Source organism: Sarcophilus harrisii, chromosome 1 (genome assembly GCF_902635505.1).
Source record: "Sarcophilus harrisii chromosome 1, mSarHar1.11, whole genome shotgun sequence".
NCBI lineage: Eukaryota > Metazoa > Chordata > Mammalia > Dasyuromorphia > Dasyuridae > Sarcophilus > Sarcophilus harrisii.
Genome location: NC_045426.1, coordinates 361,009,449 through 361,026,348, shown reverse-complemented (window position 1 = coordinate 361,026,348; position 16,900 = coordinate 361,009,449). Strand labels below are relative to the sequence as shown.

Here is a 16,900-nt window from a genome sequence, read left to right as displayed (position 1 = left end):
AAAGGGAGAAAATCTGAGGCTCAGTATAAGGAAGACTTTCTAATATTTAATGCTATTCAAAAGGCTCCCCTTGAATTCAAGTGAAGGCTGACTGATCAGCTGTCACAGAAGGATGTGTAACACTGAGGAAGAGTTAGGTTGTAGATCCAGGGGACTGTCCATTTCTGAGCTTCTGTTGTTGTTGTTGCTACTACTAATAATAATCATAATGCTTTATTTTTATATTGTACTTTTGGTTTTATAACTTCATTGTACATTTATAATCTTCATTTCCTATAAGTTTAAGAATAAAATGGGATAGTTTTTTTTTTTTTTGACCAGACAATAATATAGGAAATTCCCAATAAAGAAACATCTCTATCATGGAAGCTTTGCATCTTCTCTAGTGTCTCTTAGAGTTGCCTGGGGGCACTAAAAAACAAAATGGCAGATTTTTTAGTCCAGAACATCTGAGTCTCCCTTTGACCCATATTGGCTGTGTGACACTTTGCAAGTTACTAACTTCTCAGTGCCTCAAGCAACCAGTTCTCTAAGAGTATAGGCTTCAGGAGTGTGGATCTGATTAATGGAGAAGTTTCTTCATCTTGACATCCAGTCCAAAAAGAAAATTTCATTTTATCTGCACAGAATGAGGTGATAATAGGAATATCAGCCCTGAAGTCAGGAAGACCTGAATTCAAACCCTATCTCATATACTAGCTATGTGACCTTCTATAACTTGACCTTTCTATGTTTTAGTTTCCTCATCTATAAAATGAGAGTGTTGAATGGGATTCCCTCTCAGGTCCCTTCTATCTCTGAATGTAGAATCTTTTCTATCTTTTATCTTAGGTACAGTTAGGTGGTGCAGGAGAATAGAGCGCCTGGCCTGAAGTTGGGAAGAGCTGAATTCAAATCCAACCTCAAACTCCTACTAGCTATATGAGCCTGGCTTTGTCTCAGTTTCCTTATTTGTAAAATGAGCTGGAGAAGGAAATGGAAAACCATCCTAGTATTTTTACCAAGAAAATCCTAGATGGGGTCATGAAGAATTAGACAGGATTGAAATAATTCAATAGGAACAAAAAGAATTAGGTGACATAGGCATTATTATCCCCATTTGGCAACTAACTGGCACAAAGAAATTAAGTACTTTATCCAAGGTGTGAGAGGTAGGGCCTCCATGCTCTCACTCTTCCTCCATACACTGACACTGTGCTCATCTCGATACTTTGCCAAATCATTTTCTCTCTTCATCCCTCAAGTCCATTTTCTACAAATCAGAAATGATAATCCCTTCCCTGTGTATTGCTAAGGACTATTGTGAGAGTCAGATGAGAAAATGGATGTGGAAATAACTTTTTAGTTCTGTTGAAATTTCAGGGGTTGTCACTAAAGCTGGGTAGCCCTGACACCTGGAGATGTCTGGTTTGTAGTGAGGACATTGCCCCATCATGGCCCTTTGCCTGCCCTCTACTATGTGTCCTTCAATCCCAGAGTCTTGGGTTACACCTTGGCTCAGAAGTCTCTGGAGAAAACCAGGAACTTTCTGAATCCATTGATTCCCTGAATGATTGATGAATACTTTCAGCAAAAAGATCTAGGATAGCACTGAGTGACAGGTTAATGGCTCCATGCTTAGTCATCCCTTCTTAGCTTTGCTGCCTCCTCAAAGACTCTTAGAGGGTAGACAGACTTGGGATTGGGTACACATCCATTCCTGCTTTTCCTCTTAAGTTGTAATATGATTAGCCATACAATGCTTAAGTGGCCTTTTCCAAAAGAGGTGAATGAGGAAGTTACAATTACAGAATCAAACTTGGGGTCTGGGGGCCAAACTTGGCCCTGGTTTCCTGCAGTGTACTCTTCAACACAACCTGGAGCAAGTCCCATTGTGCTGGGATCAACAGACAGGATCTGGGTACCACTGATGCTTTCCATATAAGGGAAGAGAGGAAAGAAAAAAGAGGAGAGGAGAAAGAGAAGAAGAGGATGAAAGGAGAAAAGAAGAGAGGAGAAAATGAAGAAGAAAAAGAGGAAAGGGGAAGAAAGGAAAGAAGAGGAGAGGAGAAAAGGAAGAAGTGGAGAGGAGGGGAGAGGAGACAAGAGGATTTGAAAAGAAAAGTGACAACAGGATAGGAGAGGAGGAAAGGAAGAAGAGGAGCCAAGTAGAATGATCTACCCTCAAGTACTCATGAAAGGAGGGGGTAGAGCAAATTTTTCCTAAGGTTTTTTTCATTCTTAGTGCATCATTTGCCCCAAATGCTCATTCATTGTCTCCATACTAATCCCTGGATATCCAAACGCTTTCACTGAGAGAATATACCCAGGCCTATGATCCTGAGGACGCACCTCATTCTAAGCTCTAAAATCTTCCTCTTCCCCACTCCTACCCCTTCAAAAATCATTCATCCTGTTCCCATTCCTTCAGACCTTTGCTTTATGCTTTTCAACATTTGCTGACAAACTCCTGAAATGTGTGAGTGGCTGATAGCCAAATGTGTCACACCTCCCAAGAGAATTTCCACTTTTAATAGTGGTTTCCTAAAGATAAAATGCCTTAACCTAAGGGAACTGGTTCAAATCTCATGTGGAGTAGTTTCAAGCATGTTGAAAAATTATTAGAAAAGTACTTTTGGGTGGAGGCAGGAAAACCAATAAAATGAGACCCAGATTCAAGGCAGAAAGAATTGTAGAATGTTAAAAGTCAAAAAGGACTAGTTCAAACATCTCATTTTGCCATAAGGAAAGTAATGTCCTGAACATCAGTGTCAGCCCTATATAAAATTGTGAAATAGTAAAATCTGCCCCAGTCCTGCACTTATCCACCTGTGCATAGGACCTGAAGCAGCTAAACAGAGCTCCAGTTTCAGAATCAGGAAGATTTGAGTTCAAATTCAGCCTCAGACACTGACAAAGCTGTGTGATCCCGAGCAAATCACTTGACCTCTCTCAGAGGTTGTCAATTTCTTTATCGGCAAGATGGGGATAATAATAATCTTATCTCACAGGGTTGTTGTGAAGGTCAAATGAAATAATTGTAAAGTGCTCAGCATAGTTCTGGGTACTTTATGAGTGCTCACTGTCATCATCATCATTATCATAAGGATGCCCACAAATTCAGTAGGGAGGAGGACTGATTTGTCATCACATGATTACACAGCTAGCAAATGACTTTGTTCTTTTGATTACCAGGGAGATCATCTCTCCGCTATACCAATTTAGAAATTGAAAGAGAAATGGGGTGGGGGAGAATAATAATAATTTAGAAGTAGACAGGAAAATAAAACTTCAGAAATGCTGACTTAACCTGATATTTCTCAAGCTTTTACAACCCTTCTATCCACCATCTTTTCATCCATTCCCCATCCCTCCCATTTCCAAGCAAAGTTTGTCCTTAGTGGAGATTCACTCCAAATTCATTCCTGTCAACCATTCCTTCTAAAAGAAAGTCTCATCAGTCCTGTATGTTCTCAATCTTTTTTTTCTCAGCCTAGTAGTGAGCAATGAATGACATCTATATCCTGCTCTGCTTTGTTTCCCATAGCTATTGACTTTCTGGAGAAGATCCTGACCTTCAACCCCATGGACCGATTAACAGCAGAGATGGGCCTACAGCACCCTTACATGAGCCCCTACTCATGCCCAGAGGATGAGCCTACCTCCCAGCAGCCCTTCCGAATTGAGGATGAGATTGATGACATCTTACTGATGGCAGCCAATCAAAGCCAGCTCTCCACCTGGGACAGGTGCAGTATTGTTGGCTTCCAATCCTGTTATCAAAAGCAACTGCCCTACCTCATTCTATACTCCCCTTGCACCTTCCCACCCACCTTACCCTCTCAACCTAATTGCAGACTACTGGAGACCCTCCTGTTCATTGCTCACACATCCCAGCAGTCTTTAGAAGTTGACCTTTGAGCTGCATTTCCCCCACTCTCAGCCAGACTCATCCTTTCTGCCTTTTCCCCTCACAATCAGGTAAATAAAGCCCCTGGTTCTTCCTGCCCTCTCAGCATGTGATTCCTTTCTATGAACAAATAGATGAGAGACCTTTCTCAAGTCTGAGTTAGGTAGCTACTGCCTTCTTCCCTTACTGTCCTCTCTATCTGACTGTCTGTGCCAGTTATGAGGTTATGTGGATCAAATGAGTTAATGGACGTGGAAGCACTTTGAAAAGTATGAAAACACAACACAAAGGCAAGCTATTATTTTTAAGGCACTGTGCAAAGCACTTGGAGGATATAAAAAGGCATGAGATATTCCTCTCCCTGGCTCAGGAAGTCCCCAATTCAGTGGATAACAATGCAAAGGAATAGTATAAGAAACCAATCATCAACAATTCTTTCCTGAACACCTCTAACATAGAGTTTTAGGGATTCTAGGGAACATGGTGAGGAATAAGATACAGCCCTTGCTCTGACATAGTTGCCTATGTGGTGGATGTCATGAGCTTATATACAGGAGTATGCTGGAGCCAATTATTAAGTTTTCAGTATGAGCCTTTTATTGTCATTTTTAAATTGTGTCCAACTTTATGTGCCCTGATGGGGTTTTCTTGGCAAAGATACCCTAGTGTTTTGCCATTTCCTTCTCCAGATCATTTTTACAGATCAGCAACTGAGGCAAACAGGGTTAAGTGACTTGCTGAGGTCATTGAGGCTGGATTTAAACTCATGAAAATGAATCCTTTCTGGTTCTTATACTCTATTGTGCCAACTAGCTGCCTTTAGCTAAGTGAGAATTTAGAACCTTAGAAACTGGTAAATACTGGGAAAATGGGGTTTCATTTATTATCTTGTTAAATGTTTAGACTTAAAAAAAAGCAATAAAGAAATCATCAGTAATGTAGATTAAATATAAATGTGCAGTTTTTAACTGGCTATTAAATATTTCCTGGTACACTCTGGGTTGCACATGAAAAGTTATGTGAGTGATGCAAATGACTAATGCTGGGATTAGGAGGAAGAGAGCCCAGTGGGCTGTGGGGATCAGGAAAGACTTCTCAGAAAAAACAGGACTTGATCTGAATTGGGGTTTTGAAGCTACATGAGATGAACCTGGGAGAGAGAGAAAGGGGAAGGCTTTTCAAAAGAGGAACAATCTGCACAGAGGTATCTGATCTCTAAGGCTGGTCTATCACTCTGCTTTTGTACCTCAAGGGGGCACGGGTGGTTCTACATGGCTTGAAGTCAAGAAGCCTGACCTAAATCCTGGCTCAAATACCTGCTAATTGGCTTGACCCTGAACAAAACAGTTAACCTTCTGAGTCCCAGAGGCTCATAGAGGTAAAACCTATTATCAACCTTGCAGGCTTCTGGTAAGGAAAGTGTTTTGTAAACCCTAAAGCATTATATAAACATGAGCTAATTAGAATTTGCAGCTCTACTGAGCACAGGGAAGTCTTTTGCTTTTGATCACAGTTTTCCACTTTTAAGAGAATAACCTCAGGAGTTGTATTAGGAGACATAGTACCTAGGGATTACTTTACTAAGTGTTACCTGCAAGGGAGCTGACATAGGATCTAACAGAATGCATCAATGGTTCACTTAATGAGCTAAACCACCATGCTAATACCACCAAAGCGCCAATTAAATCTGCTGATGAGCCAGTCAGCTAAGTTCTGTTCAATGACCACGAATGACACCCCAAGCCCAGCCAATCGTAGTAGAAATTCATATCATTAGTCCCAGGGAAACTGGATGAGGAAGGGCAGTTGGCTCAGGTCAGAATCATTTCCATTCCTGGAGGAACTCAGTTAAGTAGTGAGCTCCTCAAACTAGAATAATGTTATTAAAGACTTTAATAAATGGGCTTCACCTTTTCAGTGTGGTTGATTAGATTACTTTTGAGGATCCTTCCAGTGCAAAAATTTGACTACCTTCCAGAATTGCCCTCTAACTTGATTCAGGGTAAATCTATCCTTAACAGCAGGTAGTAACTTTCATTGCTCTTTCATTGAGGCTGGGCTTACCACAGGTAAAGTAATAAATTCTTAGTAATCTGAGGACCATTGCACAGGTTCCCCTTTTGAAAAAAGGAAGGAGAACATATCTTTAGGACCTTTCTCTAAGATCAATGACAGCTAGCTAAAAGTAAAATGGGTGCCTAGGAATAGAGCCCACTGTGCAATGAAATAAGAAAAGAATTTTTAAAAGATGAGAAAATGCTAAATTTAACCAAGTAACAATTGTTGCATGAACAGCCCTATTGATTAAAATAAATATAGTTTTAGCAAGTATGAACTACTATTGTGAATTCTTCCAAAATCATTCAGTAGTACTCAAGACTCATATAGATTTGAAGACTTGGAAACTTGGATCCCTAGTGGCTGTGAAACAAAAGTAAAAATGAGTCTACTCACTCTCATGTTTGGTTTCCACGATATAGTTCAACTGCTTGCTCATAGCTGAGCTCGGAAAGAAAGATTCTGTAGCATGTCTTTGGGGATTTATACAACCACCAATGGCTTCATTCACATTATTGTTTTTCAACTTTTCCTCCTACATGTTAGATGTTAAAGACATTTGATCCACATGAAAGGGATCAATCTGATAAAGAACACAGCATAGACATCACCATCCCCAGTCTGTAAGCAAGACCCAAATTCTAGATCTGTCTGGCGCCAACTTGCTGAGTGACCTTGAGCAAGTTGTTTAATCTTTCTACACCTCAGTTTCTTTATCCAAAAAATATCAATAAAAATAATATTTGTCTTCTCCACCCCTGTAGGTGAAAGCATAAAGGATATCTTGATCATAAAAATGCTTTTATCTCTTCAAAGACCAAGTACTCCTTAAACCTAGTCATCTCTTGTTTTTCCTCAATTGCCCATAAATCAAAAAGTAATAAGGGAAGTTATTAATGACCAAGGTCAAATAGCTGCAAAATTTAAAAGGAATCAAGGTTCATCTTTAGTACCTTCCCACCACCTTTTATGTGCCCTTCTCCCATTGCCTACATCCTAACTTACTTGCTTAGGAAGTACCTAGTACCCTCATGCTCAGATCCATCTACTGTAATATCTGCCTTTCCTTCCCCCAAGTAGATACTATCCCAAGGGACCTTATTAGAAGAGAACTTCTTCCTCCCCATTCTCCTGATGACACTGTCACTCTAATTAGCAAAGCAGATCTTCTTCTGGTTATCTGATTAAACTAAGGTGTCTGTGATTGAAAGGACACCATGTGATGTTGAGTACTAGACCTGGAACACAGAGTTGTAGTTCTGATGTTAACTGTATGACTGTGGGCTTCACCTCCCTGTCCCAGTGTCTTAGTTTTTTCACATACAAGATAGTGACAATAAAGCTTGAGCTACCTACCTCACAGGGTTATTGTGAGGAGTCATATAATGAATGTAAAAGTGACTTGTAAATCTTATAGTGCTGTATCAGTCTAAATGACAAACACCCTTTAACCAGTGTGGTGGAATAAGATGAGTTCTGGTATCAGAGGACCTGGGTTTAAATCCTGCCTCTGTTGCCCTCCTCCTAGGTGACTTTGGCCAAGTTAGAGTATTCTTGGGTCTCAATTTTCTCATCTATAAAATAAGGGAGTTGAACAATATATCTTTATAATCCCAGTCTATGAGATCTTAATCTATGAGGCTTTTATCCTCTCTCTTGAGTGATTTCAGTTAGGAGAAACCTGTTCATTTCAGTTCATTTCTCTAATAGTTCAATATGGAAGAAAGGAGATTTTTGAGTAAAGAAAACTATTGGGTACTTTGGGCTCCCATCATACATGTGTGCGCACACACACATCAGAATTAATAGCATGCATACATACACATACACACACACACACACACACACACCACTCATCAGAATAACCAGGAGACAATCCCTTGGCACCCTTCTGCTCATAAGTTGTCAACTCTTCCCTACTTTAGAGAAATCTCATCACTTATGACAGTAGTGTTTCTAGGGTTGAGCAAACTTGAGTCTCAAGGTACATAGTTTTTCCTTTAGCCATTCTTTTGTTCCAAACCTCTAGTTTCCAAGCTCTGTCCTTCAAAGTCTTAGGTTAGAAAAGCTGTTCTATTTTGGCCTTGGTCTTGTGAACTGACTATAATAAAATTCTCATAGGGACTGCTATGTGATTTCCAGTGAGGAATGGAAATGAGAGTCATGACATATGCCAGAATGAAATTGAACCTTCTTGGGGAAAGCTCGGTGCTCCTGAGGTTATCCAGACTTGAGAAATAGTATGGAATAGTAAAAGGCTGGCCTAGGAGTCAAGAGACCTGGGTTTATTCACAGTTCAATCACTAACTACTGTGTGACCCCAAGTAAATAATATTTCCTTATCTATGAAATGAATGATTTGGATTTAATAATCTCTAGAATGCTTTTTGTCTCTGTCATTTCTGATTCTGCTAAATCCTGGAAGGTGGGAGGGTCAGGGACTTCTGACTGCTCAAGGATTAAAAATAGAAGCAGACATCATACTTGCAGCTAGAACTCCACAAGGAAGTAAGGACAAGGGATTCAAGTACGTGTCCTACTACATTTGGGGAACTGACAGATGGTTACATAAGTGAAAGACAATTAAATTGTCCTTTTGAATCACTTGACATATGATGGGTACAGGGTAGGGGGTTTCCAAGGGAAGATGGGGACAGGTTCTTTTTGTTAGGCACATTATGTTTGGAGAAATGTTTTCTTGTTGCTTTTGAAGCCCCTTCATGTGCATCAAAATAATTCTTTTGAGACTGAATGATTCATAAATCATGTGGAAAGCTTAGATTAATTAAGAAGCTCTGTCTCCAGCTGCACCCTGTTCTTCACCATCTAATCAGTGACCTCCACAGCACTGACATAGCTCTGAGATAGTTCCTTAAAATCATACATCAATGAGTTAAAAGATATTTACTGAATACTTAACTAAATGCCAAGCACAATTCTAAATGTTAGATATACAAAGACAAAAAGCATGACTGTTCCTCTTCTGAAAGAACTTACTTCTTACAAAAGGGAAAGAAGGGTGATTTGGTCAGGGAGTTTATAAGGATGGTGAGTGGAGGCACAGGACAATCAATTTAGGTGGACTTTCCAGGAATTATTTTCTTGATTTGATTACTGTTTCCAGAGCCAGAAATGGAAAGAGGCAGGGGGAGGGTGGGGAGGAAGATTATTAGAATGTGGTATGATGTGTCAGGGACTAGCTAGATATAACGAACTATACCACCAGTTAGGGGGTAACCCAAGGTGGAGAGAAACAGCAGATCAAAGACAGAAGGTGGAACAGCAGTTTTGGACATCTGGAAGGCTCCTTATACTCCAATCCTCCCATTTACAAATTAAGAAACTGACATTCAAATCAGGAGAATAATGCCCACAACAAAGGGAAGAACTTGGACTAGACCTCTTACTTCCTGACTCCAGTCCAGTCCAGGCTATTTCTTCCCTGTTTTAGTGAATCTTCAAGTCTGATCTCAAGCAAAACAATCAAGTCCATAAAGTTTTTCTATCCCTCTTTCTAAACTCTGGGTGTACTATTTCTCTTCTCTATGTATATTCATGTATCTGGAATGTACTACCTCCTTATCTCCACTTCTCAGAATTCCAGCACCTAGGACAGTGTCTAGTAGTAAGTGCTTTATAAATGCTGAATTGCATTCATTTCTTTATAAAGATGCAGTCTAGGTGCCACCTCTTCCATGAAGTTCTCCCAACTTAGTGCTGTCTCCCACAGTTCACCTTTGTATCATACTTATTTAAGGGCAGAAACATTATTTTTTTAATCTTCAACCTCTAGTGGTGAGCCTTTCATATAGTATTAAATAAATATTTATTGAATTGTGGCTCCTCTTCTCTTTCATCACTTTTCTCCTGTTTTAGTAATAGCTGGGTTCCTTGGGCTCTCCTATTGCTCCATTTCTTGTGTCTCTAAGAAACTCATGCTTTTGTTAAGTGTGGAAATAGTCTAGAAGAATTGCACCTATATAACCTATGTTTGATTACTTGCTGTCTAGGGGAAGGGGGAGGTGAGGAGGAAGGGAGAAAATTTTGAAACACATGGTTTTGCAAGGTGAATGTTGAAAACTATTTTTGCATATTTTTTGAAAAATAAAACACTATGATTATTATTGAAAAAAGAAAGAAAGAAAGAAAAGAAATTCATGCTTGCTACGGGGCTTTGATTGAATGTATTGCCTAGTGCATTTTTAAAGAACTCCCCTGGTTGGGAACAATACTTAACCCAAAAGAAACATTGGCTATTGGTGAGTGACAGGAAATATGGGAGCCTTCGTAGTTTCTCAACACCCCACAAAGAGAATTAGCATGTTCTACCTGTCCTTATGTATTTTTCAGACATATTCCCTTTCTTATTAACTTACCAGCTGTCTTTATTAAACTTCTCCAAGAAATATGTACACAGCAGGAGCTCATTTGGTGCTGTCTGCCTAATTATTCCTCCTATTCAGCAGTCCCATCTTTCCTGTACTTGAAAAAAAACTTTAAAAATTCTGGGGACCTTCAGCATCTCCGAAAGATGTCTGAAAAAATATATCAAGAGCAGCTAGATGGCGCAATGAATAGAGAACCAGCTCTGGAGTCAGGAGGATCTGAGTTCAAATCCAATCTGAGATATTTGACAGTTATTAGCTGTGTAACCCTAGATAAATCATTTAACCCTGATTGTCTTGTTCTCCCCCCACCACCCAAAAAAAAAAAAATATATATATATATATAGATATATATATATATTTCAAGTATCTGTTCTGTGCTCAATCGTGTACTTGGTGCAATGTGTGTTTATTGGGAATGGAGAGTAGGGAGGGGGGCTTAAGAAAAGCCAAATCCTTGGATTCCGCCTTTGAGAAGTTTACAAATTTGGTTGTAATTCAACTCAACTACTGGAGCAAGGAAAAATGAAGGGTCAGGGTAGGAGCCTACACACAGGATCTATGCAGGAGTCCTATGCTGTAATCTTGGTTGTGTCATTAGCTACTGTGTGACCTTGGGATGATACATTGAGAAGCAGTAGGGGATAATGCCCTGAATGTTAGAGCTAGACTCCAAAAAACACGAGTTCAAATGCTGCTTCAGATGCTTAGAAGATCCTTTGCAGGTTACTTAAGTCTGAGCCTCAGTTTCTTCATCTGTAAAATGAGAAGATTGGACTTGATGACCTAGAAAGTCCTTTCCACCTCTAAATCTGTGAACTTATGAACATTCCTCTCTTGGACCTCATCTATAAAATGAAAGGAGTCAGATCCCTTCCAGATCCCACCAACATCCTGTGATTTGGATTTTACAAGATATTATCAAAGAATCCTACAGAGTGACATGTATCTGAGTAAATGTTTAATGGTGGGTATGGTGTAGATGGCCCACCAAGGAGTTAGAAGGGAAAGCTCAGAGGGCATTTTTCTCTCTAACAATAATCCCACTTGTTCCCCAGCTTTTTGTCTCATCCTCTTTGTCTGTCTTCTCTTAGGTATCAAGTCAGCCTGTCCTCTGATCTGGAGTGGAGGCAGGACAGGTACCTAGACACCAGTGAGGTACAGCGGGACCCCCGTGCCGGCTCAGAATCCATAGTGGAAGAGGTCCAGGTGGACCCACGAAAATACTCCCAGAGTAGCTCTGAACGATTTCTGGAGCAGTCTCACTCGTCCATGGACCGGGTGTTTGACTCTGACTGTGGGCGGTCCTGTGACTACAAGGTGGGATCACCGTCCTATCTGGATAAGTTACTGTGGAGGGACAACAAGCCCCATCACTACTCAGAACCCAAGCTTATCTTAGACTTGTCCCATTGGAAGAAGACAGCCATGGCGCCAGCTACTGAGCTCCCTCTGGAAGAGGAGCCATCCAACCTCTTCCTGGAGATTGCGCAATGGGTGAAGAGTACCCAGAGCGGCCTTGAGTGCCCCAGCCCACTCCCTGAGATCCAGGAACGGAGCCTGCCCGCCTCACCCCAGCACCGCAAGGACCCCAAGGAGGGGAACAATGGGGCCGACCCCCAGTTTGACTTGGATGTTTTTATTTCCAGGGCCTTGAAACTCTGCACCAAGCCAGAGGACCTGCCAGACAACAAACTCAGCGAGATCAATGGGGCGTGTATCTCAGAGCACCCCAGTGACATCGTGCAGACTGAACCCTATCCAAAGGAGAGATGGTGAAGCTGAGGGGCTTGCCATTCATGAACGTTGCTCTTCAGCTGGCAGGGCCACAGCCCCGTGGCATTAGAGACCCAGGCCAAAGGGGGGAAATGGGCCGCCCTGGTTCCTGGAGTGTCATTCCTTTGCGACAGAGGGTGGGTAGCATACCCCATACTTTTTAATCAAAGACAAACAGCCTACAGCCTCCTTTCTGATGCCTTAGGGTTCACAGAACCCTTAAGGGAATCAGAAAACACAAATGAAACATTCAGTCTATTAAACTGCCTTAATGATTGCGCCTTTTAACCTCTGGAATCTGTTTTGAATATAAGTCTAGGGTAATAAGCTTTTTGTACAGAACACTGGGATAGTCAATTTATCAACAAATTCTTGGGGGTGAAGGCTTTGGGAGAAGGAAGATAGGAAGGGGGAAAGAGAAGGGCTTTTGTAGCCATGGGAAGAAGGAAGCTTCCCAAAGAGGAGCAGCCCCTGCCTGGTTCATAAAGAATGCAATCCACAAACTCAGAATATCAGAGCCCAAAGGAACATTTGGGAAAAAATCTAGTCCAATGCCTACTTTTGACAGATAAGGTAACTGAGGTCCAGAAATAAAAGGTCATTTCCCAAGGGTCATAGAGTAAGTTAGTTACTGGCAGAGCAGTAGTAGAAATCAGTCTTCCTGACTCGCAGACTTGCTCTTCATGCCATCTCCTTTGCCATGGAAATGCTTTCTCTTCAAAAATAATGGAAACTAAAGTCCAAGGGATTGCTTCCTCCATCAATTAGAAATTGGAGGTCTTTCCTTAATAAGTAAGAACAGTCATATTCTACAGTTCTTCTAAAATACAAATGTTTTCATTTGTCATCTTGGGGCCAGATACTGGAGCCTCCTAGGCTTTAGACCTAGACAACCTGGAGGTCATTGGGTTAAAAAAAATATATAAAAATCTGACCTCCATTTCCTTTCAAGGACAAAAGGCTCATTTAATGATGAGATAGTCCACAAGTCAGGGAACCAGGCAGAAACCACTGAGTTATATCTGAGTGGTTATTGAACCTAAAGTACAGTCATTGAAGGATCTTTCTAAGGCCAGATTCTGCAATCTTTACACACACACATACACACACACACACACACACACACACATACACAGCCCTATGCATAAGCAGAAAAGGCAGACAACTATGGGGTGTGACATGAGCAATAAGATGTGTCAAAAGCCTCTTGCCTCACTGCTAAGTGGCCCTCTCTCTCTGGCCCATAGTGGGCCTGATACTCCACTGCAATAGTTATTTCTTTGGTCTAAAGACCTCCTTTTAAAATGCAAACTTGTTACCAAGAAAGGTGACATGTAAGCCATTAAAATCCATTAACACCTCAGCCTGAATTAGTGCACAGGACTAGCCAAGCACAGGACAAGACCCTGAAGGGAGAAGGATGCAGGACGAGTACCTCTTCTGATAGCTGGTCAGGAGAGGCAGGAAGTCTGGGGGCACTGCCTGGGAGGGACAACACCATTGGGACCCTGGGCATCCAGTGCACACTGGTATAGCAGTGCCCAAAGAGACGACTGTCATCCTTTACAATTGTGCTTGGGTATCTGCGTACCAGATACCTCCTACCTATATGTGTGTGAGAGAAAGCACACACACATACCCACTCACCCTAATGGTGTGTGGCTTTGTGTAAGATCTCATGAGCCTATAGAGGTACAGGTCCTTGCCTAGCCCTCAACCTGCCCGCATCCATAGACTATAGTGGCAGTCCTTTGTTCATTCAGCTGGCAGTGGCAATCCAACCTCTTCCCCAGTAAAAGCTTTCAGGGGAAAACTAGAAAACATATAAACAGATGATTAAACCCTAGGATTTGAAAGTAGCCTTGGGGTTCACTTATACCTCTGAGCACCTTAAATATTAACCCGCTAATGATCATTTGTACATGGAAACAAACAATACAATATAGGCTTATATTTTAAAAAAATTGATTTATTCAAGCTGACCAAAAGTTTTTTAATGGAGAATGTGTAAATAGAAACTGTTCAAGAAAAGAATCTCTGTCCATCCCCTCTTTGCCATCTTGTCCTGTGTGGGGGAGAAAGGTCTAGGGGAAATCACTTTTTTTTGGTAAAGGAAAAAACTGCTGCTCTTGACCCTGCGGTTCATATATCACTGTTGTACCAGAATAATTGTTATGACTACCCATGTAAAAAAATTTATTAAATGTTATTAAACATGACAAAGAGATGTGTTTGCCAACAATCTAAACCGTAATTAGAACTCACAAGCCTTGGTCCCTGCCCCACCAGTGATGACAATCACAAATAGAGATAAATTTCCCACAGATATCTGTAGCCAGGAAGATGATAGCAAAATCAGTTCAATTTTCCTGAATTTTCATACTCAAGCAAGGACTGCCTGCAGGAACTGTCAAATCTATAACTAGACATTTTTATTCCTGGGACAAGTGGCATGAAACATACTTATTTTGGGGGCAAAGCAGTATTGGCAAAAGCTTCGAGAGCATTGCTAGACTGAATGAGACTCCCAGGAATGAGGCCATCAGTGTATTATAGGTAGTTGGAAAAAGAGAACACATTTGGGATCCAAAGACCAGCGGCAAAAAATAGTCATCTATAGCTTCCCATTTTAATGAATTATTCTTGCTAGCCAGTTGTCTCTACGCTATTGATCATCTGAGAGCTTCCTCTAAATTCATTATCCTACAGCAAAGTTGCAGTCTTCTGGCCCAAATTTCAGCTCTGGAAACTGTTACCAGCATTTAGTGCAGAGAGAGATCTTGCCCGGCTGAGCTGTTGATCAAGCATCAGACCCACAAGAGATCATTTTAACCTGCCTGATACCAACTTAACTTTTGGGTATTATGCCAATCCTAGAGGATCCTGGATATATTATTTCCTTTTACTTGTAGTGTGGTAACTTAACACAAGGAAGAAATCTTGGGCAACCCCCTGAGTATGTAAAAGACTTCCTTCTCCACTCAAGTTAAGAATGTGAATCCTCAGATTTCTGCTTCTTTTTCACCAGAAAATTAATTGGAGGAAAAGTGGGAAAAAGACTTCCACTTACACCTCAGGCTTCCCCCAATAGGGTAATGACCCAGCAATATTGCAACCCTTACTTAAGGCATTCTTCTACTCCCAAGCTTCGTGTCCAGGGGGGTCCCATAGGAAATACCCATATATATATATATATATAGATATATATAGAGAGATAAACATATATATAGATATATAGATATAGAGATAAACATATATATAGATATAGATATAGATATATATAGATATATATATGCATCTCTACATCCTTCCCTCCTTCAAAAATTTGCCTTCCCTTCCCTGGACTAACAATCTAAAACTACACCACTTATTTTTTGGAGTAAAGGATTTGTTCATATGTTTCTTCTGTACTAGGAGGAGTGGCAGATGAAATCAAATAAAACAAACATACATATTCACATCTATTACTGATCAATGTCCTAGACCTTGGGAAAGACATGAAGTTTATGCACCACAGGGTCCTTGTCCTAATAGAACTATAGTCCATATAGGGTGGGAGGGATAAGGTGCCACTATAATACAAAACACATAATAAATGTATTCAATTTTTTAAGTGCTTTTTGAGATCTGAGAAGAAAGGCATGATTCATCAGAGAGATCAGGGAAGGATTCCTGATGAAGGGTGCATTTGAGTTGAGTTTTAAAGAAACAGTTAAAAGACAAAAAAGAGAGGGGAAGAAAGCTTTAATACTCAGGAAGCAAAATGATCAAAGTAATAGAGGGATAGTCCTATCAGGAGACAGTTTATAACTGAGAATTCCATGAGAAATACCCCCCTCTCTCAAAATGGAACAACATTCATGTCTACCATGGTAGAAGAAACTTGGGAGTCCAGCAACTTCTGGGATTTTATCTCATAGGCCAAGGAAATGTCATAGATTTTCAGAACTGGAAGAGGCTCAGGATGTAGGAGTTGAAAGCTTTAAGACAGGGTGCATGTATGCAGCCAATTTACCATTACTTTTGCTAACTCATGTGATGGAAATAATGGTTAAGACTTATGTGTCTCAATGTATGTCCTCACACTTTATTAATTAAAATGTACAAAAAATACTTTTGTGTTAGAACAAATTACCAACTTGATTCTTAGAGCCTTGGATAAGCTTTTTTTCATGCTAGATTCATGATAGGATTTCCTCTCTGTCCAGCCTGAGATCATGTATCTACTTCTGATGTGATTGTCTCATAGTCTCCACTGTCAACCAATCACCACTGCCCTTGATGACTTATTCAGATTCAAGGGGATTGTAAGAGCCATCTCCATAACTTGAACTACTGTTAAAAGTTTTTTATGTTATTATTGAGAGGATGTCTAATCAGAGGGTCTACATGTTTATTATTAGTTTAAAAACATACACACACATTTATTATATCACACCACCCAAGTGAAAGGTACTTAGATAGCACAGGAAGATCTGAATTCAAATCTGGCCCCAGACAGTCACTTAATCCTATTTAATTTTGTTTCCTTTTCTATAAAATGAGCTAGAGAAGGAAATGGAAGATCATTCCAGTATTTTGTCAAGACCTCAGATGGGGTCGTAAACACTCAGACATAACTGATATGACTAAATAACAACAAACCACCCAAGATATTAAAAAAAAAAAAAAAAAAAAAAAACTTGTAAAATAACAACTTACCTAAAACAAAATCAATTCCAAATTGGAGGTTTAAAACACAATGGAATTAGTCATATTAACCTGAGAAGCTTCTTACTACTAAATTAAGATA

At 40.3% G+C, this 16,900-nt stretch overlaps 1 protein-coding gene across 4 annotated transcripts in view; it reads left to right on the top strand.

Moving 5' to 3' along the window:
* Window positions 1-15,332, top strand: part of MAPK4 (mitogen-activated protein kinase 4) — a 215,430-nt gene extending 200,098 nt beyond the window's left edge. For 3 of the 4 annotated variants that reach the window (XM_031945952.1, XM_031945951.1, XM_003759545.2), the window contains 2 exons: window positions 3,527-3,728; window positions 11,427-15,332. In XM_031945952.1, the coding sequence (XP_031801812.1) occupies window positions 3,527-3,728; window positions 11,427-12,111 (887 nt within the window). In that variant the 3' untranslated portion in view covers window positions 12,112-15,332. The remainder of the gene's footprint in view (window positions 1-3,526; window positions 3,729-11,426) is intronic. The other variant, XM_031945953.1, reaches the window with a different exon arrangement.
* The last annotated feature ends 1,568 nt before the right edge of the window (window positions 15,333-16,900 follow it).